We start from the raw sequence: 22,701 nt of genomic DNA, 5'->3' as shown, positions 1-22,701 counted from the left end.
AATTATTTCTTTCTCATTCAACATTATCTAGTTATGATATACACATTTTATTTGAACATTGTTTTAAAAGCTAACTCAGTGTCATGTACATTATTATATAAATAGCATGTGTTTCTGTTGGACAAAATAGTGCTCTGATTGCTAGGACACTGGGGCCATTCTACATTATTTAAACTTATTTATTCAAAAAATATTTATTGAATACCCACTACATGGCAGACACATGTTCTAAATGAGGAGGAATAGTGACTTCCAGTAAATGTTTAACAGCTGCCTCAGCGAGTGGAGGTGAGGAGCCCATCGGTAGAGTTTATCAATTTTTAAGATGTAAAGTCTCGCACCCTGGCAGGTGATGTGGCCTTTCTGAATGCAGAATTGAGGAGACACAAGCACAGTTGGCTGTTGGGAAGTGTATAGGCAGGTCCCAGCACAGCACTGCTGGAACACATCACTGTGTCTACAAAGTGGACAGAGATCCCTGCTTTCATGGGGTGAGGGAAGGGTGTGAGATGGACAATAAGCAATGGACATGATTGATTAGTACGTTATATGGTCTCTTGTAAATTAATCAATGTTTTCTAAAGGAAGAGGAAATTTAAAAATCTTGGAAGTGGGGAGCCACTAAATTTTAAATAGTGTCATTGGGGTGGGCCTTATTGAGGGGACATGTGGATGTCTGGCCTATCCCATGCAGATATCTGGCAGGGGAGTATGTCAGGGTTAAGAAGCATTTAGTGTAAATGCAGTAAGGCCGTAGGAGGAAAATAATGTTCTTTGCAAAGAAAGATTTATTTGTTTCTTCTTTTCCAGTAGTTTTGAATGTATTTATTATTCTTGTGCTAATGCCCTCGATAGAACTGTCAGTGGAGTGCAGAATAAAAGCAGTGATGGTGGGCTTGTAATAGATTTTTGTTAAATAAGTTTTCTATGAACAAAGTATATATATTATGAACAAAGTATATTATGAAATAAAGAAGGCATCATTTGCACTTAAATGAATTGTTCCTATAAACTGTTATATCAGAATAGCCAGTAAAGATAAGAGAAAGTTATAACTCTTAGCCATTGATTATCAAAAAGAGCAGTTTAAGATTAAGCACTTGTTTAAATATACCCCTGAACCATATGTAGTCATATCTGGTATCTAGGAATATTTATTTCTTCAGGTTTTTTTTTTTTTGGAAGAACTGGTATTGTATATCTGATAATTATGGAATTCCAAAAAAAAAAGGATTAATTCAAGTTTTCCTAATTATGTTTTAAATTGATAAATTATTTGGCACAGAAAATTTTAAACTGGGTAATAAAAGATGTTTTTTGATTTCTCAAAATATATATAATTACATTTCTCTTTCAGTGGTACTGTGTCTTATATAATTACTAATAGTGCTATCACATGGAGAGGATAGTAACTGCAATATTCTAATAAGACTGTCAAGCTGTATTTACAGTCTTTGTATAGTAAATTTAAAATAATGTTAAACTTGATTGAATATTTTCTGAATTTCTAAAAAGAGTATTTCCTGATGAAATTATAAAACACAGTTTTCTCCCCAATGCTCTTGCTCTTTTTCTGTGTCTTAATTCTCTAAGAATTACTGTGGAAAAACTGGAATTTAAAACTATTTAAAAGAAGGAACTGAGGCCAAGCTCATAGTTACAGAGTGGAAAGACTAGCTCAAAGGTGGGGAAATGAATGAAAGAGGGATGGAATTTGAATAGAAAAAATGTATATATATTCAAATATCCTCAGTAAACTGCTGGCAATAGAAATAAAAGCAATGAAAAATAACTCCAGTGAGGTTATGTGTATTTAATAGATTTTTGAGGGGCCCTATTTTTTAACTATTCTTCATTATGCCTTTAATTTATCACAGTACTTTTATTTTTTTCATTTTCTTGAGAAGAATACAATCTTTCTTGCCCTGTCCATGAAGGCTCGCCTGACTTGCTGATTCCTTAGGCTGTAAATAAAGGGGTTCAGCATGGGGGCCACTGAGGTGTTTAGCACAGCAACTCCCTTGCTCAGGGACACTCTGTCTTTTGCTGATGGATTAATATACATGAAAATGCAGCTGCCATAGGAGATGGAGATGACGATCATGTGGGAAGAACAGGTGGAAAAGGCCTTTGTCCTCTGACTAGCAGAAGGAATCCTCAAAATTGTTCTGATGATATATATGTAGGACAGAATTATTAATGCCAAAGTGAACAGTAGAGTAAGCACAGCACAGGAAAAACCCACTATCTCTAGAAATTTTGTGTCTGAACAAGAAAGGTGTAGTAAGGGGAAATAATCACAGGTAAAATGGTCTATAATATTGGACCTACAGTAATCAAGCTGTATGAACAGCATAAGTAATGGGAATATGATTAAGAATGACATTAGCCATGAAGCAAAGACAAGGAGTACGCAGACTCTGTGATTCATGATGGTCATGTAATGGAGAGGTTTGCAGATGGCAATGTAACGGTCATAGGACATGGCGGCCAGAAGGCAAAATTCAGTGACTCCCAAGAGAATGAAAAAAAAAAAACTGAGTCATACAGTCATTAAAGGAAATGGTTTTATCTCCTGTAATCATAGTGCCCAGGAACTTGGGTATGCTGACACTTGTGAATGAAACCTCTAATAAGGAAAAGTTTCTGAGGAAGAAATACATGGGGGTCTGGAGGTGGGAATCCAGCAGGGTAAGGGTGATAATGGTCAGGTTGCCAGTGATGCTGAGCATGTAGGTGATGAGCAGAGAGACAAAGATCACCACCTGAAGCTGTGGGTCATCTGACAATCCCAGGAGGATAAACTCTGTTATTTCTGTGTGGTTTCTCATATTTTTCTTCTCTTGTATAATCTAGAGGGAAAAGCACAAATAGAAGGATTAGAGGATTATTCATGGATACTGCTAGAATATGTCTCCGGAAGTAAACATATTATACCACACTGATTTAATTTAGGAGATCTTTAAGACAACTTAATAAAAGTAGGTAACACGTTTTAAAGTATGTTTTTGCCATACGGCAGACTCTGTATTTTACGTAGAATGTTTCTTCTTAAAATCCTTATTTTACAGATTGGAAACTGAATCTAAAACAGTTATTAAAAATCCTCTCTGAGTCATATACCCTAAATGAGAAAACAGGGATTTTAACCCAGGTTTTTCTGAATGTTTGATAACTGGAATAGAAATCCTGCCTGTTGACACAGAAATACTTCTCTCAAGGGTTGCCTTCTTATTGGGAAACTCCTTGTCCTTTTTCCAACCACAATAAAAGTGTCTCATTTTCTCATTTCTCTCACTGAATTTTCTGTGTTATTACTTACTTGTAAAATATAGAAAGATAGATGTGTCAGGAAAAAGGTCCTTCAAATGGGGAGGTCTCCAAAATTTGAAAGTCATTGATGTTAAATCTTTAACAATGTGACAAATTTCTGTTTTCATTCTGGCTCACATTCTCCTTTCAACCACCTACTCCTCATCTCAAGCCACAGATAATGAATTCATTGCCATAATGTTAATGTCCTCAGATTCTACAGTGTACAGAATACGGAAAAGGCAGAGCAGAAATTTAGTAGATTGGATTTACATATTTCATGGGCTAAGGAAGCAAAATTGTATGAGTATCTAAAATAAACATTATCTTCTACAGAACTTTTTTCCTTCAAAATTTCTTCCATCTAAACCTTGTAGTGTATTCTCTCTGTATATATATTCTGCTTTCTATCACGTATAGTATTTTTATATTTTTCTTTCTATGTACATTAGGCTTTACTTGTAGAAGCTTTATTTTGTCAACACCTGGGATAATCAAGGAAATAGCACATGAAATCCCTTTATTTTCTCTTCCTGAATTATAATCATCATCATCATCATCATCAATGCATTTTAGAGAGAAGCTAAAAGTTCCCTCAATGAATTGAACTAATCCATTATCATATCCCTTACTCTGGGCATTCTCATTAAATAGTTAGGTTTTCAGTTCTGTGTCCTGAGAGAAGTTTTGCAATAGAATATTTAGTTTAAAGATGTCAGATTGTTGATTTGTAGTATATAATGCATCTTAATACTGTGAATTTTTTGTTTTTTTTTTCTCTTACATGCTTGAGCTGTCTTCTCACTCACTTCCCTGTGTAGCCAAAAATATTGCTGTAGATTAGAAGTTAAATTTCAGATAAGATGGATAGTGCTAATGCTATTGGGAAAGTGTGTGAGATTTCACAAGAAATGAGTATTTCTTTTGTTATTTCTCAGGGACTGGAGAAAACAGGCTGAAGAGCACTTACTTGGGGAAACAGACATTATAATGACGTATTTTGTAAACAAACTTATGGCAATTCAAGTGTATAATAGATATTTCAATTAGGTCATTGTTCTTGAGGTACCTGGGTGGCTCAATTAGGGTCTGGTCTTGATCTCACAGTTCATGAGTTTGAGCACCACAGCAGCTCTGTGCTGTCAGCAGAGCCTGCTTCAGATCTACCCTCTTCTCTCTGCCCCTCACCTGCTCACACACTCTCTCTCAAAAAGAAACATTAAAAAATCTTTAAAAAAAAAGGTCATTGTTCTTGATTAACAATCCTCTATAATTAATAGCTGTATAGATCCTTTGATCTCTCAACCATTTCTGTGATGTTTTTGGTGGAGTAATGAAACATTTATCCAAGAATCTAAAACATCATTTTAGGCTTTCCTTCCTGACCACTCATCCATATTTCTTCTTCCCCGTCACATGTAACTTATGATCACAAAATTAGTATGCTCCCTGCCCCTTTTTGTTTCAATGAATTTTAACCCATCCTGGGTATCTTTGTTGAACTGTGTTGGGTGGCTCATGAAAGTGAAAATTAACCTATTTAATGAACAAATACTTGCTGTTGTGCTAAATGAAATAACTGATGCATGTGAATAAAATAATAAGCACCAACTAAATATTTTATTTAAATAAATGACTTTTAGGACACCTCTGCCATTTCATATGAATTTTAAGGATGGCTTTGTTGAGAAGAGAATAGTGTCTTCCTATGTCCAACTTAAAATGCAACAATGTAAAAAGACCTATTAAGGTATAAGAGCTTGCGTTTCCTTGTTTTGTGTTAATAATTAGGAGAGATGGTTAGAGTCTCCCTAAATTCCACAGTTTAGTTGGAAACTAACTGTATCATTCTGCATTCTCTATGTGTGCTGAAATCTCTCAAGTTAAAACTCCCCAAAAAGTTGTGAATGCGTATATCCTCAAGGCAGTTTGTATGCACAACATTACTACGCAGTTTTCCAATTCTCTGTGTCTCTCTCACTTGACAATCTTTTTCTTGGTTTTAGGTCTGTATGTTAGGCCAGTTTGTCAAAGTAGAGAGCAAAATGCTGGTTTAATCTGGTATCTTGAGTAAGTGGTTTACTTACACCAAGTACTATTTTTTTTCTGGAATGATTCATTCCATTTTTGACATATGTTTGGTGACATCTAATATCATGTAAGAACTTCATGGTGACTGCAAAAAATCTCATAAGGTGAACCAATTTAGATTCTTTTTCGGATTATTATTTTAGTAATGCCTTAGAGTATTCCTAAAGTTTGTTTAGAATGCAGTTTACCTGAGTCCTCTGAAAAAAAGATATGACCTTGCTTTTTTATTCTAATAGAAAGGGGATATTTAAATCCCAAGTCAGATCAGAGCACCAACCAATATGAATAGGAATAATGAAGGAAAACAGTAATCACCTAAATCACTTCTAAATCTGTAGGTTCTCATAGGTAGGTATTCTACTTAAACCCTGATTATCTCAGTCTGTTAACCAGGTAACTATATTTGTAGATCATTTTCAATTTAAAAAGGGAAAGGACTTCTTATAAAACAAAGGTATCAGAACTTAATATTAATTTATAATGCATGGTATTATTGGGGCAACCTGTGGGCTTTGCACTCAAAGAGAAATTAAGTGGTTTAAAGTTAAAAATGCAACTTAGCTACATTATAGTATAGTATTATAACTTTGGACAAGTTACTTAATCTCTCTGAGTTTTAGAATATTTTTAAATTTTAAAATGAGAATAATAGATTATGGAAATAGAGTTAATTTAAATACAAAGTAAAATTAAATTGTACAAGAATTTTATAGCGTGTCCTCCCAGACAGCAGTTACTAGTATCTTTATTATTCCTAAAAATAAAATCAGTGATCACATGAGGAATAGAGCCCCGGTGCAAAATAACAAAAACCGTTTTTGTAGTCCCTCATGTGAGAGACTGCTAACGCTGTATGTTCTTACCTCATTTACTAATTTTTATAATCCTGTGTTGGTTAAAAGAAACTGACAATGAGAGAGGTTAAATAACATAAACAAGGTCAGACAGCTACTAAATGATAGAATTGAGCATGGGCTACCTAGTATTCAACACCTATATTCAATGGGGGAGACCAAACTCAGAGAAAATAATTTTGAAAATTAATAAAGGAATAAATTATGAGAAATAGGAAATGTAGCATGCTTATTTTTCATAATCCTTGACACATTCAGAAAGAAAATAGCAACCCCTAATTTTTCTATATGATTTGATGAAAAGTTGAGTTAAGAATGAATGAATCAGGGGTGCCTGGGTGGCTCAGTCGGTTGAGCAACCGACTTTGGCTCAGGTAATGATTTTGTGTCTCCCTCTCTCTCTGCCCCTCCCCCACTCATGCTCTGTCTCTCTCTGTCTCAGAAATAAACATTAAAAAAAATTAAAAAAAAAAGAATGAATGAATCAGTGCTAAGAAAAGGGAATTTTTCATTGGCTTCAACTTACAGCCTTACCTCTACTTGTCATACAAATGTTCTGCATCGGCTGGTTGAAATGATAAAAATCCACATTGACAACTATTTCAGTTTTAGGTTAGGAGATTCAGTATTCCTAAAAATCATAGTTTATATTCTATTACTCATTTTCCATTGTAATTATGGGAGCAAAAATAGTGAAGACAAGCTAGGTTTGGAGTTGCTTTGGCCTTTCTGGACAAAGATTCTATATGGACTTTCACCTGCATAGGTACATGTTTTGTCTACCATAAATACCTATCTCTCATGGCTATTACTCCAGTGAATCATATGTGCCAACAAGGGCTTAGAGGAAGGTACACTAAGGGATTATAAAAATGTTATCAACATTTGCACCAATATTGGAACAGCAAACTTTTGTGATAATACCCAAAGAGTTACAAAGGGCATGTGAAGTAAGCCAGAAACAGATGGAATATTTTGCATATTATCTGAGTGAGAAAATAACTTAGTTGCAAAGCTTTTGGGAGAGGTCTCCTGAATTTCCTAAATCAGAATTTCTCTGACAAATTGAGGCCCCCACTTCTTTTCTTGCTGAGTTAAATACTGGGACAACTTAATCTTACATGAAAACATTACATTTTTATCACACACTAAAATGTCTCCATTAAAGTGACTCTCCAAGCTAGTAGAATCACATAAATTGTTCAGAAATGCTGAATGCAGAGCAATAAAAAGAGTGGGATAGAGTTCAGTGCTCCCTGGATTCCCATCGAAAGGCGTGAAAAAATATGGATTAAACACTCATTGAACTCTTCAACATTTTCCAAGAATCATTCTCGCAAAATAGAAATGGTGCTAATTCTTGAGAAGGATCTACAATCCAGAAGGTCCTTTCCCATTTGAAAGATGTGCTGGGTTTAACCTTGTAGTTAATGAAAGCATAATATCTGGAAATGTGTCATGATTTTACAATTCAGATTCCTTTTTGTCCATTTTAGCAACAGCAAAAAAAGAAGCTTGTTGACTCATGCACTATTTGTTTTCATTCAATAAATATCTTTCCAGGACCTGCTATCTTTAAATAGTATACAAAACACTAGGAATAAAATGGAATCAAAATAGATACGAGTCCCACTGCCTATAATTACCAAAATCAAGGGTAAACCGATGAGAGAAAATGTTGTGACAGATACAAATAAAGTAACCTGTTTCTCAGTTCAGAACTTTTTCTACTACACCAAGTCAGTTTTTAATCAGCAAATTTACTCCATTATACTAGGTCATATGCCCTATTGATCCCATTATTTCTTAGTCATTTTTCTAACATGAATTTGTACAAAAGTCTACTTTCAACATGTTCTAAGCTTTCTGTTGAATCACATGTTCATCAAAAGTTTCCCCAAAATAGTGATTCTTTGCTTGTTAAACACTCTAATTTATTCTGATTCAACCCTCATATCTAATAAAATTATATTTGGAGATCAAAGTAATTTGGGGCTGATGATCTAATTATTCATATCACGACTAATCAGCATAACCACCATATGTATTAAAAAAGCTATTTTAACAGATTTCTTTAATTTCTACTCACGTTTTCATGTATACAAAACTTTGTTATATTAGGGCTCAAAATTTTCAAAAAAATATTTTTTGATTGATATATAAGTGCTTGTGATATACAAGAACACCAATGGGAGGCAGTTTACCAGAAAGATTTTTCAAATGGCATCCTAGGTCCAAGAGAGAGAGGTTCAAATGCAAGCTATGATATTTATTCATGTTGCAATCTTGGAAAATTGTTAAAGACCTTTCTTCATTTATAAAATAGGATTAACAATGAATTTGCAAGTTTTTAGAGAATTAAATAAAACATTATGTGGAGCCTTCTGTTTCTGTAAGGAGTGGCTTGATATGCACCGATACTCATGAAACGAACGTATGGAAATGTGAGATTAAATGGAAAAACAATGTGTTTGAAGACAGAGGACACCTTCAGTTTTCAGTTCTGCAAGTAAGGAGTTGCAAATCACCACTCAAGTCTAACAATAAGGAAAAAAGATGAACAGATTGAAAAATCCACTCTCTTTGTATCCTTAGGGAAGGCAAATCACTGTCCTTAAGATTGAAAATCAAACAGATAAACACAAGAAGTGAAGGTTTAAGGGAACAGAGACTTGGGAGCCAAAACTACCACAAGGTCCAGTGCCAGCACAGGAAAACCTGAAGTAAACTGATAATTTGTGGAGGTTCAGGGAAGAAACTCAGTGTTGAAAGCTCTGGGGGGACCAAGATATATGAGGCCCCCGGCTCATTTTTGAGATATGCTTCCAGGAGCTCAACCAGGTTCAGATAGTGAATGTCAGAGAAAAATCACCTCATGCTTCTGTCAGGGGCAAGAGAAAAGGAACCATTTTGAAATGCACCAGAGCACTGTGTTGTTGTTGAGAGAGCCTGCCCTCACAGAAATCTTAGATGGCCAGAGACTAACCTGCTGGAACACTATCAGAGCTTAAGTGACCCAGGGAGAGAAATACCCAACTCCGGTGTCCTCTAGCCTTCCACGTAGGACAAGGGAAATACCCAACTCTAGCCCACTCTAAGTTTCCTGTCTGACTTAACTGGGGAGAAAGAACTGAGAACCCCTTAGGAAGTTCACAGTCCAGAGGCCTAGGCTCACTAAGAGACTGAGACCTAATCATAGGACTGTGGAATGCTTCTCCTCCCTCGATGCCTATCACAGCCCCTAAAGGCTATTTGCTCCAGTTCTTTTCACCCAGTGCATCATGTCTGGTTGTCAAGAAAACAGTACAGACTTAAAAAAGGAAAAAAAAAAAAAGTTTTGAAGAGGCAGAGAATGATTCAGAACCAGCCATGACAGAGGTGTTAGAATGATTAGGCTGGAAATTTAAACCAACTATGATTAATATGATAAGGGCGCTTCTGGATAAAGCAGATGGAATGTAAGAACAGAAAGCAGAGGATTGAAAATCCAACAAAACAGACATAAGCAGAGGATTGAAAATCCAACAAAACAGAAGAAAACAAACAAACAAAAAACACCCCGAAGAAATAAAGAATTCCTTGGACAAACAGAAACTTAAGTGTATGTTTTGTCAGTGTTCCAAGCTTGAAGGAAATGTTAAAAGAAATGCTTTAAAGAGAAGGAAAATAATATAATTCACAAAGTCAGATTTCCATAAAGTAAGGAAGAAGGAATAAGTGAAGGTAAAATAAAAACATTTGTTTGTTAACTCAGGGAACCTGACATACTCTAGGTGACTATGGGCTGCTGAGAACAAAAAGGATCTGGATGGCCTGCTGTTGCTTCCAGGACCTGAGTTACCCCAGACAGAAACAGAGTTCAGAAAGAAATTACAAGCTCCATCAAAAGCAAAAAATGAGTAAAATCTAACTAGGAATATCCATGTGAAATTCTGAGACTGCACATCCTTAGAAAAGGCTTGAGAGGCCCCCAGAATCTCTAGGGGGACTGAATGGTGATGGTCTTGCTCTGCACAAATCTGGTTTTACAAGACTGTGAGAGATGGTTGTGTTTTCAAATGTGTACATAACAATAAAAAGGTAGTAGGAACGTGAAGAAACAGAGAAAAATGGTCCAATCAAACAAATGAAATCTTCATTAGCCGACCCTGGAGAAATATATGCACTACTGACAAATTATGCTCAATGAATTAGGAAAGTGGTATGTGTTTTAGTTTTATCGTATTTATTTTGAATTTTTAACAAATATATATATATATATATATTTAAATAACAAAGAACATGGAAATTCTATAAATAGTGCTCAATATCATGATCAATATTTTCCTTGATAATATGCACTAAATTTCACAAAATATAAAACTCTACATTTAAAGTGTAATTCACTACTACATATTACTTCTAAGGACTGAATGTAACATACGATATATAGGAAGTGTATATTTTTAAATGTTAAGAAATTACCAATGAATATCTTGAAACACAAAAGAAATCACACACTGATTTTGAAACTCTACATTCAAAGTATGATATGCTGTTATATGTGATATGTGTTTTTGAGGGATTTTTTATTAATAGAATTAACACTGTTTTTCACATTCTGTTATAGGGTATGTCTTAAAGAAATCCATACCCAAAAAATTTTGTAGGAGAAATAAAGTTTACCATATTTTAAAAGAAGTGAATAAACAATGCATTGGGGAAATCTGGGTGTGGAAGTGGAAATGGACTGGAAAAACATTAAGTTAACTGTAAGGTGGCATATAAGAGACTATGGGAACAAGCATACGGATACAGATATTTAGGAATTTTAAGATTTTACCTACTTACTCTTTAGCATGTCCTTTGTTTGCCAAAATAAACATTTCATTTATTTGAAGAAAATACTACCTTATGGACCACATCTTTGAAGGCTTGCTTCACTTGCTGGTTTCTCAGAGTGTAAATGAAGGGGTTCAGCATGGGGGCAACAGAGGTATTGAGAATAGCTACTCCCTTGGTCATTGATGCCCTTTCTTTTGCAGAGGGATTAGCGTACATGAATATACAGCTTCCATAAGAGATGGAGATGACAATCATATGAGAGGAACATGTGGAGAAAGCCTTTTTTCTCTGACTGGCAGATGGGATTCTCAAAATAGTTCTGATAATATACATGTAAGATAAAATCACCAATGCCAGAGTGAATAGCAAAGCAACCAACGCAAAGTAAAAACCGATGACTTCTAGAAACCATGTATCTGAACAAGACAGTTGTAAAAGGGGAAAATAGTCACATGCAAAGTGATCAATGACATTGGAAGCACAGTAATCCAGCTGGAGCAGAAGCATGAGGGGTGGGAAAATGGTCAGGAACCCTCCGAACCACGCACAGAGCACAAGCCAGGTGCAGAGTTTCCTGTTCATGATGGCGGTGTAATGCAGAGGCTTGCAGATGGCAACGTAGCGGTCATAGGACATGGCAGTGAGAATGTAAAATTCTGTCACCCCCATGAAAATAAAGAAAAAGAGTTGGGCTGCACAATTGTTAAAGGAAATAGTCTTATCCCTGGTGATAATTGCTCCTAGAAATCTAGGAATACAGACAGTTGTAAATGAGATTTCTAAGAAAGAGAAGTTTCGGAGGAAGAAATACATTGGTGTCTGTAGATGAGGGTCCACCAAGGTTAGAGTGATGATAGTCAGGTTTCCAGTGACACTTAATATGTATGTGATAAATAAGAAGAGGAAAATCACAATCTGAAGGTCAGGATCATCAGAAAGGCCGAGCAGGACAAACTCTGTGATCACTGTGTGGTTCATTTCTCTGTCTCTCTCTCTGTCTCTCTGTCTCTGTCTGTCTCGCTCTCCTTTTTCTTCTCTTAAAGATATTTAGGTGGCAAGAGTATTAAAGGGAGCAGATGAAAGATATAATTCATGATGATCAATATCACCATCATCGATACAATTCTAAAGTATGTTCTATAATCCATGCTGATCTTATTTTCAATTGAACTCTATTGTCTGCATTTAGTTTTCATACACATTTGTGAGTTTTGCTTTATTTACTAGTTTTCTTATTTGAAATGTACCAGAAGTTTGAAAATCTTCATACAGTAACTCACATCATTGAGAGTGATGATTTATCATCATTGAGAGATGGTAAATAAAACCAGTGCTTCTTGCTTTGTCCAATTTATGCAAATCATTACAATCTTCTTGAAAAATTAAGAGAAGTATGCATTTTCTTTCTTTTCTGTCAAGTATTTATTAAAGGATGCCACTACCTAGAAGCATAAATGGATAATCTTAATTCCATCACAAGGTAAAAGTGAAATTTAGAATGGTTAAAGTAATAACCATTATACTTTGTATGATATAAGTAATCAATTAATAACTTTCTTAACAAGTAAAATAGGTTATAAATTACTAATTATTAATTTACTTCTACATTAATATTTTTGGTGTAGTCATCAATATTATGTGAGAACATTATATTTATATATTATGTAACAATACATATGTATTTACTCTATGATTGAATAAATAACCTAATTATTTTATTTAACAGAACATACTCACTTACTGGTTTGTTTTGTAATTCCATTGAAATCATTAATGTTTGACATCTTCTGTGACTTGCTAGAAATGTACATACGGAAACATTTTTACTTTTGAGCTTAAAGGGACATGCATTATTTATCCATTTTGTGTATTAGACTGTGGCACAAACTGGGAAAGTAACTAGTTGCCTCAGATCTTAGTAGCTCTGTCGGTTCTATATTCTGTTTGAATCTTCCTTCTGAGCTCTTAGCTTTATGAAAAAGTGTTTGATTCTCTTGTAATTCTGCCTCACACTTATCTTTTACGTGAGACCTCTGGTCCATAAGGATATTCCAGAAACATAAAGAAGAATGTCTACCATTGGTACTAACCTATTCAGTTAATTCCCAGCTGTGCTATGCTGTAGATTTGGTTTTGTAAAATTATCACAGTTAACTCCTTTAAATTTTAAATAGTCAAATTTGGGCTGTGAAGATTAGAATGCACCTCATTGCTTCTCTGCCAGACTTCAGCAAAGTTCACTCTGATCAGATTTGATTTGTTTTGTCCCTATTTTTGATGACTCAAAGGAAATAGTTCAGGAAATAAAAATACAATGTCAGAAAGCTTAAAAATATATTGAAATAATATGACAGTCCTCTTCAATAATGTTGATATAAAAACTTAAAGCAATATTTAAAGAGAGAAATGACAGGGATGTAACATCGTTGGATTCTGAGGACAGATTCTTAAAATTGGCTTCCCTCTGGTTGCACTCATAGCTCCAATTTTCCAAGTCTACTTGTTTTGACCTCAAAAGAAAGTTGTTCGTTGATCTCCTGGGAACAAAGCCAAGGCCAGGCCAGATCTGTGCTATATGGGAGACCATGAGGGATTTCTGGAAGCCTTGCATTTCTCAGTAGCCTTTTAGCTCTTCTCTATGGTGAATCTCCCTTGAGAATGGTTATGTTCACCTTCATATCCCACAGAGAACCTGAAATGTTGTCTTCTATAAAATAATTACTTCCATTAATCACAATTACCTAATATTTCATGAGTAATACAAGTTGTGAAGCCGACTTTCTTACAAAAATAAAACTCAGAATCTAATTTATATTTAAGCTTCTGGAAATACAAACTTTTGAACATATACCCTTTTTGTTGTTGTTTATTCTTAGGCTTTGTTAGTGTTGAGACATTGAGAAGTAAGGCCATTTCATAATTCTAAATTAAATAATAACTATTATGATGCACATATCATACTCACATTTAAAAAAAATGCTATTACACTGATGAACCAACTGAGCCACCCAGGTGCCCCATAGCTAGTTAATATTAAATGTGTTTTATATCTAAATAAAATAACAAAACATGCATTTAATGTAAAATATACATAATGATTTTATATAATCAAATAATACAGTCACTAGTGCAGAACTAAATCACAGCTGGGCTGCACATTTGTTTGGGAATTACTTACTGGAAGAGGGGAATTAGAACAGAGTAGGCAGAAAAATGGAAGAAATAGGTAGGCCTAACTCAAATTTATGACCATGTGTACTTCATTTATTTATCCTAGTTAAAGGAGCACTCAGTAAAAGAGAATTTTTGCAGATGTGGCTGTATGTCATAGAGAGTGATACCCTGGTCCAAATCACTTTTTTTTTTTTTTAGTCTTATTGAGATATAATTGACATGTAACACTGTGTAAGTTTAAGGGTACAATGTTTTGACTTTATACAGTTGTATGTATGAAATGATTACCAGGATAGGCGTACTTAACACAGCTATCACTCGTATATTTACCTTTTTTTTTGTGGTGAGAACATTTAAGGTTTACTCTGTCAGCAACTTTATTTATTTATTTAAAAAATTTTTTAAATGTTTATTTATTTTTGAGAGACAGAGACAGAGCGTGAGTAGGGGAGTGACAGAGAGAGAGAGAGAGAGAGACAGAATCTGAAGCAGGCTCCAGGCTCTGAGCTGTCAGCACAGAGCCCCACACAGGGCTTGAACTCATAAGCTGTGAGATCATGACCTGAGCCGAAGTCGGACACTTAACTGACTGAGCCACCCAGGCGCCCCTCTGCAACTTTCAAGTATATAATATGGTAATCTTATAGATCAGTTTTGTTGCAGTAATTAAATGGTATTTTGTTTTTACCCTAAAAGCCCAACTAATAGGCAACAAGAAAATCTATTATTATTTATAGAGGGCAATGTGAAGTCATGCTTCACTTGATTGCAAGCTCGTCTTCATGACTGCCTCTAGTTGCTAGTTAGATTTAGAGGCTCAATCCAGGTTTAGGTTTGGGAACGTTTTTTTTTGTAAGACTACTCTAGAGATGGAATTTAAACTTTTAGCAGGACATACATGTCTAATTGTCTTCTTCTTCTTCTTCTTTTTTTTTTTTTTCTTAGCAGGCTTTGTTTATCAATGGCTGGATCATTAATTCATTATGTACTGCAAGACGGTTCTGTTCTTAATCTGTCATTTTCCAGGTGAATGCCTACTTTATATCTATTCTGTAGTTAGGGTTGGTTTTCTAGTATCTTTTTGTGGGTATTGTTATGAATTCATGGCTTTATAAATTTTGCTTTTGTTGTAGGTCACATTAGTGATTGACTTACACATTTCAAGAGAGATTTAAATTGGGATCACTATCTCTTTGGAGTGTATCCGCTGGGGGAAAACGCTTCCCTTTTGGGCAGTACACTTTTCCTCTTTGATTCCTTCCTTCCCATCTTGGATGACAAGTGTTCCCAGGCTCATGCTACAGTTTTTTGTATTAGAACTGGACTGAGTCATTTCTCTAAAGAGTCCTCCTTCCATTGATTAGGAAATCTGGGATTGATTAGGAACATTAAGAATCTGGGCACTAGCTGTGATAATTACTATGATTTCAATCATCCTTTCTAGGTATTTTCAGTGGAGAGGGCCAGCAAACACATATATTTTATTTTCAAATAAAATGTCTGTGAGCGTAATTTAAGTGTATCATTCAAACTTAAGACTACAATACTTTTAGGCTCGCCCCCCCCCTTTTATCTGTTAAACATTTATGTTTCCTTTATTTCATGATTAGAGCCCTGGCTATGAATAGCATTAGATAAAATCGTAATGTCACGTTAATTTTCATTTGCTTCTTTTCCTCATGTTGCACATACAGCAGTATTAGAATAACAGCCCTAGCATCCACAATATTATTCCTACCTAGGAACAGTTTAAGATATTTTAAGCTATTTTTGTTGTTGTTGTTGTTGTTAGATTAAATCCCACTTGTATGTCTGGTCCAGTTACAGCATTGAAAATCTCTTGGAAGGGTGCCTGGGTGGCTTAGTTGGTTAAGTGCCCGACTTCAGCTCAGATCATGACCTCATGGTTGGTGAGTTTGATTCCCCCATTGGGCTCTCTGCTGTCTGAGTAGAGCCTGCATCAGATTCTCTGTCTCCCTCTCTCTGCCCCTCCCCGCCACTTGCACACTCTCTCTGTCTGTCTCAAAAATCAATAAGCATTAAAAAAAAGTTTAAATACAAAGTAATAAAAATAAAATCTCTTGGAATAATTTAACTTCATGTGGTTATCTCACCAACTAAATGTACATTAAATAATACAATAAAAATAACATACTTTTTATGAAAATATACATTAAATGTATACATTTTAATTGTATTTATTTCAGTTAAGTGTAATGGCTTATTCTGTTAAGATACACATTTCCTTCCATTCTTTTCATCACAATTAAGTTTGATGTGCCTTTTAAGGATTCCTGTGATTCACTGAGGTATTTAAAATTGAATTTTAAAAATAACATTTAACATTGGCAAATAAGGCTAGAAAGCATCTTCATGGCTTTAGTTCTTAAAACATTTCGATATCCTGCCCTCCCTAAATCTTGACCATCAAGTAAATATTCGCAATGGCCCTCTGATAAACTGGTTAATGCCAAATTCACTGATGCTCAAGGTAAGAAAATGACTCTGTTTAAAAAAAAAATACATGAGAATCAAAGTCCAAATAATGTCCCTTCGACAGTCTGAGAGAGGACCTTTTGAGTGGTTCCACTTCATCTCAGGTGTTTTAAATGAAATAAAAAAATTTTAAATAATTCTTTCTGTTGTGTTGGGTGGAAGTCTCCCTTAGTAACGCATTAATATTGAAAGTGTTTTTTTCATCTTATGTATTGATTCATTTATCTCTTCTTTCGTTAAAGCTCATTAAATGACATGTTCAGAGAGTGTCTCCCAAGCAATTTGCTTTACTGATGATGTAATCCTGTGTCTTTTTCCTTTATTAAATTGTTTAATAAAGTAGTTGTTCATGTTCCACTTAATATATTAGAGAAAAGGAAAAGAAATTAATTCAGTTAATTATGGGCAACATCTAGTTCAGCTTCATAGTTACACTGAAATTCACTTCTGGTACTGCTCATTCATTCTTGACAAATTAGAGTTCATGTGAAACATTCTCTCTGCCTGAATTAAACAAAATCTCTACAGTGGACTTCACTGAGTGGTTGGAAGAATTATAAGAAATGTGTTTTACTCTCTTCATAATTATTTTAAGTGACCATTTCCCTGGAGAAATCAGAATATTTTACATTTATTCATTTCATTAAAGATGAGCAGATTCAGTTTTTAGAATTCATACAGTTGTGTATAGTAAGAGATCAAGGGAAAGAGAGATCACCAAATCACATTTAATAATGTTTTCAGAAATAGTACTAATCATATCTGTAGGAGTTTATGCTGAATATCAATATATAACCTCATGCTTTTGGTTTATTTATTTATTTATTTGTTTGTTTTTCTTTTCTTTCTTTCTTTTTTTTATTTTCAAGTTAGTTAACATACAGTGTAGTCTTGGCTTCAGGCATAGAACCCAGTGATGCATGTCTTACATATGACACCCAGGGCTCATGCTTTTGGTTTGTTAACTAGCTATCTAAAATATGAACAAGGAAGGAAAAGTAAATAAATTGTTAATAAAGTTATGGCATTTAAACTTACTACTAACTTGTGCTTAGGACATTATAGGGTGAGTTTATTATCATAGAACATGTATGGCTTTTGCCATTAGGAACACATGGACTGAAAAGGCAAATGAGCCACTTAATAGAATTTGTGACTTTGGATGTTACTTGATTGTTTTAGGCTTCAGTTTTCTTTGTTTGACGTGGAGTTGAAATTTCAAGTGTTTTAATTTTTAATTTTTATTTATTTTTGAGAGAGTGAGAGACAGAGTGTGAATGGGGGAGGGGCAGAGAGAGAGGGAGACACAGAATCTGAAGCAAGCTCCAGGCTCTGAGCTGTCAGCACAGAGCCTGACATGACACTTTAACTCAGGACCTGTGAGATCATGATCTGAGCCGAAGTGGGACGCTTATCCAACTGAGCCACCCAGGCACCCCTCAACAGTGTTTTTGAGAATTAATTGGAATAATATAACTAACATGCTCTATATTTTATGTAACACTTACTAACATACATGAATAGCCTCTTTACTTATTTTATTTTATTTTTTTAGTTGGAAATATCCTTTGGGAAGGATATTCATGGTAGTTGTGATTTCACAAAGGCGTTATTTATTTCAGTGATACTTAAGGACTTTTATTATTTATTTCATTTAGTCCTTTAAACACAGCTATGAAACTTTTATTCTCTGATTCTACATTCCCACATGAAGAACTGAGGCTGATACAGATTGTATACCTTCCACCAATTCACACAGCTAGCAAGTGTCCAAATTGATCTTAGACTTCCTAAAATTAAAGTCTGTTTTCTTAAACACAATACCACATGGACTATATCCAATTGGCAACACACGTAGATAGTAACTTCCTGTTTTTAACTGAGGATGAATTAATTGATATAATAAAACAAAATATACTATTTTGTTTTTATACTTTTTGATATTTCCAGTTGTAAATTATAACCCCAATACTTTTTTCCCTTGACATTGTTTTTTAGAGATTAGCAACCACATATCTCAATTCCTAATGCAGATCTCTACTGAATGCATCTCTACTCAATGCCATTTTTTAAACTGGTAATCTACTACATTGTACTATTCTATTCATTAACTCCATTATTTTTAGTCTAACTTCTAATAAGAAGTCTGGGTATTGTAATACTGCTAATACTTTAGATTTTTTTTGGTCATTCTATTTCTCACTGGCAACAGCAGTTGAAGAATTTCTTATTTTGATTAATGTTCTAATTTATATGCCAAGTATAATATTAGGAGTTAGTACCGACATGGACTAGACTATAATAATATGATCATGTCCAAATGAGAAAATGTGAGTGAAAAACACCAGTAAGATTGTGTAGGTCCTTAGTAAAAGCTATGCAAAATATGGATGTCTCTACATATATATATATATATATATATATACACACATATATATATGTGTGTGTGTATATATATATATGTTTATGTATATATGTGTGTGTGTATATAAGAGCAAACAAGTTTTTGTCTATTTTGTTTTTCAAATCAAGTTATGATATTGGCTGTTATAGCAGAAGATCGCAGGCAACTTATGTAACTTTTCTGAGCATCTATTTACTCACTTGTAAAAAAAGAGATAATTAGTCTAATTTACTATCTAGCTGTGAAGATTAAATATGATATGATTGAGGATATACGTAGTTCAGCATACGGCACAATATAAATGTTCTCTATAGAAGAAATTTTCTTAAATTTTATCAAACTTCCTGGTGGCTTAAGTTTAGTGATAATTGCCTAAATATTCATGTGTTAAATATTTTTAAAAATAATACAGATAAACAAGGAAAATATGTTAAAAAAGATACATAATGCATGCCTTAAGGATAACTGGAAAACAGAAGACATATGATGTTCAAATCATACGTAGTAAAATAAACACTCAAGTCAACTAAATGAGTTGGAAGAACTGGACAGATACTGAAGATAGTGTGCAAAAAATATGGATGTTACATATAATTTCATATATTTTTGACTTTACAAAGGAAACTGATATTGTTAACAAAAAAGAGTAAGTTGATGAAATCAGTGTTTACTCCTTTAGCCATTATAATATACAAAATTATTATTCAGAGCAAGCAGGAAAATGATTTATATTTTATAGCCACTGGATTTCTATTTAGAATTGTAAATCAATGAGAAAATGGAACCCACAGACAGTTTGAAAGACACCATAGTTACTTTCAGTGTACAAGAAAGCTTAAGCAAATGAGCACAGCTTTGCAAGTATCTGTGAGATGGATATGGGAGCATATTGTAGAAGTCAAATGTTAATACATACTTTCTTGTTAATACATACTTTCATTTGTTTCTAGAGAACACTGTTTTATGAAGCAAATTTTTGAAAGCTTGTTTTACTTGCTGGTTCCTCAGGGTATAAATAAAAAGGTTCAACATGGGGGCAGTTGAGATGTTGAGAATAGTTACCCCTTTGATCCATGATGCTCTTTCTTTTGCTGAAGGCTTGACATACATGAATATACAGCTCCCATAAGAGATGGAAATGACAATCAAGTGAGAGGAACATGTGGAGAAAGCCTTTTTCCTCTGAGTAGCAGACGGGATTCTCAGAATGGTGCTAAGAATGCACATGTAGGAAAGAATCACGAATGCCAACGTGAAGAGCAGAGTAGCAAAAGCACAGTAAAGTCCAATAATCTCTAAAAGCCATGTATCTGAGCACGAGAGTTGTAAAATGGGGAAATAGTCACAGGAGAAATGATCAGTTACATTGGCAGCACAGAAATCTAGCTGGAGGATGAGCACGAGTGGTGGGAAAATGGTAAGGAATTCTCCCAGCCATGACCCAAAGACCAGCAGGGTGCAGATTTTCTTGTTCATGGTGGTGAAATGAAGAGGCCTGCAGATGGCAATGTAGTGATCAAAAGACGTGGCCCTGAGAAGAAAAATCTCTGACATACCCATGAAGGTGAAGTAAAGTAGCTGAGCTAAACAATTGTTATAGGCAATGTCTTGACTTTAGTAATGATCGTCCCCCCAAATCTGGGGATAGACACACTGGTGAATGTAATTTCTAAGAAGCAGAAATTCCTCAGGAAGTAATACATAGTAATCTTGAGATGACATTTTGTCAAGGTGACATTCTGTTAATGGTGGTTAGGTTTCTGGTGACATTTAATACATAAGCCATAAATAAAGTTAACCTGAAGCTTTGGGTCATCTGATGCCCAAGAGAACAAACTCTGTAATCATTGTATGGTTTCTCATACAGATTTTTATTTTCTTTAAGCCAAATATATGGCTGAAAAATCCTCACAGAGTAAATTTGGAAGTTTTGTTTCCATTTCTAGTTTTTGGAATAATTTTAGAAAAATAGGTATTTACTCATCTTTAAATGTTTTGTAGAATTCATCTGTGAAGCCATTTGGCTCTGGACTTTTGTTAGTTGAGAGATAATGGAATACTGATTCAATTTCTTTGCTGGTTATCAGTCTGGTCAACTTTTCTGTTTCTTTTTGTTGAATTTTTGGTAATTTATATGTTTTTAGGAATTTATCCATTTTTTTTCAAGTTGTTCATTTTGTCGGCATGTAGTTTTCATAATATTCTCTTAAAATTGTTTCTATTTCTGTTGGTAGTGATTTCTGCTCTTTCATTTGTGACTTTCTTTACTTCAGTCCTTTTTTTGGATGAATCTGGCTAAAGGTTTATCAGTTTTATTAATTTTTCAAAGAAGCAGCTCTTGGTTTCATTGATCTGTTCTATTTTTTTTCTATATCATTTTTTTCTGGTTTAATATTTATTATTTCCCTTCAGCTGCTGGCTTCAGTCTTCATTGGTTGTTTATTTTCTATCTCTGATAGGTGTAAGGTTAGGTTGCTTGTTTGAGATTTTTCTCCTTCTTGAGGAAGACCCGTATTGCCATATACTTCCCTCTTAGGACCACTTTTGCTGCATCTCAAAGGTTTTGGACTGTCGTGTTTTCATTTTCATTTGTTTCCATTTATTTTTAACATTTCTTCTCTAATTTCTTGGCTGGCCCATTCATTCTTTTAAAGATTATTTATTAATTTGGAGGGAGAGAGAGAAGCAGAGAAAGAGCGAGAGAGAATCCCAATGAAGCTCTGCTCTGTCAGCATGGAGGCTTGATCTAATTAACTATGAAATCATGACCTGAGCCAATATTAAGAGTCAGATATAGGGCTCCTGGGTGGCTCAGCCGGTTAAGCATCCGACTTCAGCTCAGGTCATGATCTCACGGCTTATGAGTTTGAGCACTGTGTCGGGCTCTGTGCTGACAGCTCAGCCTGGAGCCTCTGCAGATTCTGTGTCTTTCTCTCTCTCTCTCTGCCCCTCCCCTGCTCACACTCTGTCTCTGTCTCTCAAAAGAGTCAGATATTTAAGTGACTGAGCCAGCCAGGCACCCCGACCCCTTTATTCTTTAGTAGAATGTTCTTTAACCTCCATGTATTTGGGTCTTTCCAATTTCTTTCTTGTGGTTGACTTCAAGTTTCACAGCATTGTGGTCTGAAAATATGCATGGTATTATCTCAATCTTTTTGTACTTATTGAGACCTGATTTGCGATCCAGTATGTGATCTATTCTGGACAATGTCCCATGTGCACTTGAAGAGAATGTGTATTCTGCTTTAGAATGAAATGTTCTGAATATATGTGTTCAGTCCATCTCGTTTGGTATGTCATTCAAAGCCATTCTTTCCCTGTTGATTTTCTATCTAGATGATCTGCCCATTGATGTAATTGGGGTGTTAAAGTCCTCTACTATTATTGTATTATTATCAATTAGTTCCTTTATGTTTGTTATGAATTGGTTTATATATTCGGGTGTTCCAATTTGGGAGCATAAATATTTAAAATCGTTAGATCTTCTTGTTAGATAGACCCCTTTATTATAGTGCCCTGCGTCATCTCTTGTTAGTCTTTGGTTTA

The 22,701-nt window shown here is 34.6% G+C and overlaps 1 protein-coding gene and 2 pseudogenes across 1 annotated transcript; all 3 read right to left on the bottom strand.

The window, feature by feature from the left end:
* Positions 1 to 1,891: 1,891 nt before the first annotated feature.
* On the bottom strand, positions 1,892 to 2,850 carry LOC122473092 (annotated as a pseudogene).
* Positions 2,851 to 11,123: 8,273 nt separating this feature from the next.
* On the bottom strand, positions 11,124 to 12,059 carry LOC122473091 (olfactory receptor 6C3). Its single transcript, XM_043563206.1, has one exon. The coding sequence runs from the start codon at positions 12,057 to 12,059 to the stop codon at positions 11,124 to 11,126; it is 936 nt and encodes a 311-aa protein (XP_043419141.1).
* An 8,032-nt stretch (positions 12,060 to 20,091) lies between these two features.
* Positions 20,092 to 21,018, bottom strand: LOC122473190 (annotated as a pseudogene).
* Between the last annotated feature and the right edge of the window lie 1,683 nt (positions 21,019 to 22,701).

This window comes from Prionailurus bengalensis, chromosome B4 (assembly GCF_016509475.1).
Source record: "Prionailurus bengalensis isolate Pbe53 chromosome B4, Fcat_Pben_1.1_paternal_pri, whole genome shotgun sequence".
Taxonomy (NCBI): domain Eukaryota; kingdom Metazoa; phylum Chordata; class Mammalia; order Carnivora; family Felidae; genus Prionailurus; species Prionailurus bengalensis.
Note: the sequence above shows the minus strand (reverse complement) of the source record. Positions and strands in the feature narration are given on the sequence as shown.

What these genes read in the sequence shown, in the direction of transcription:
- LOC122473091 (XM_043563206.1), bottom strand. Translation starts at nt 12,059, where the DNA reads ATGAACCACACAGTGATCACAGAGTTTGTCCTGCTCGGCCTTTCTGAT.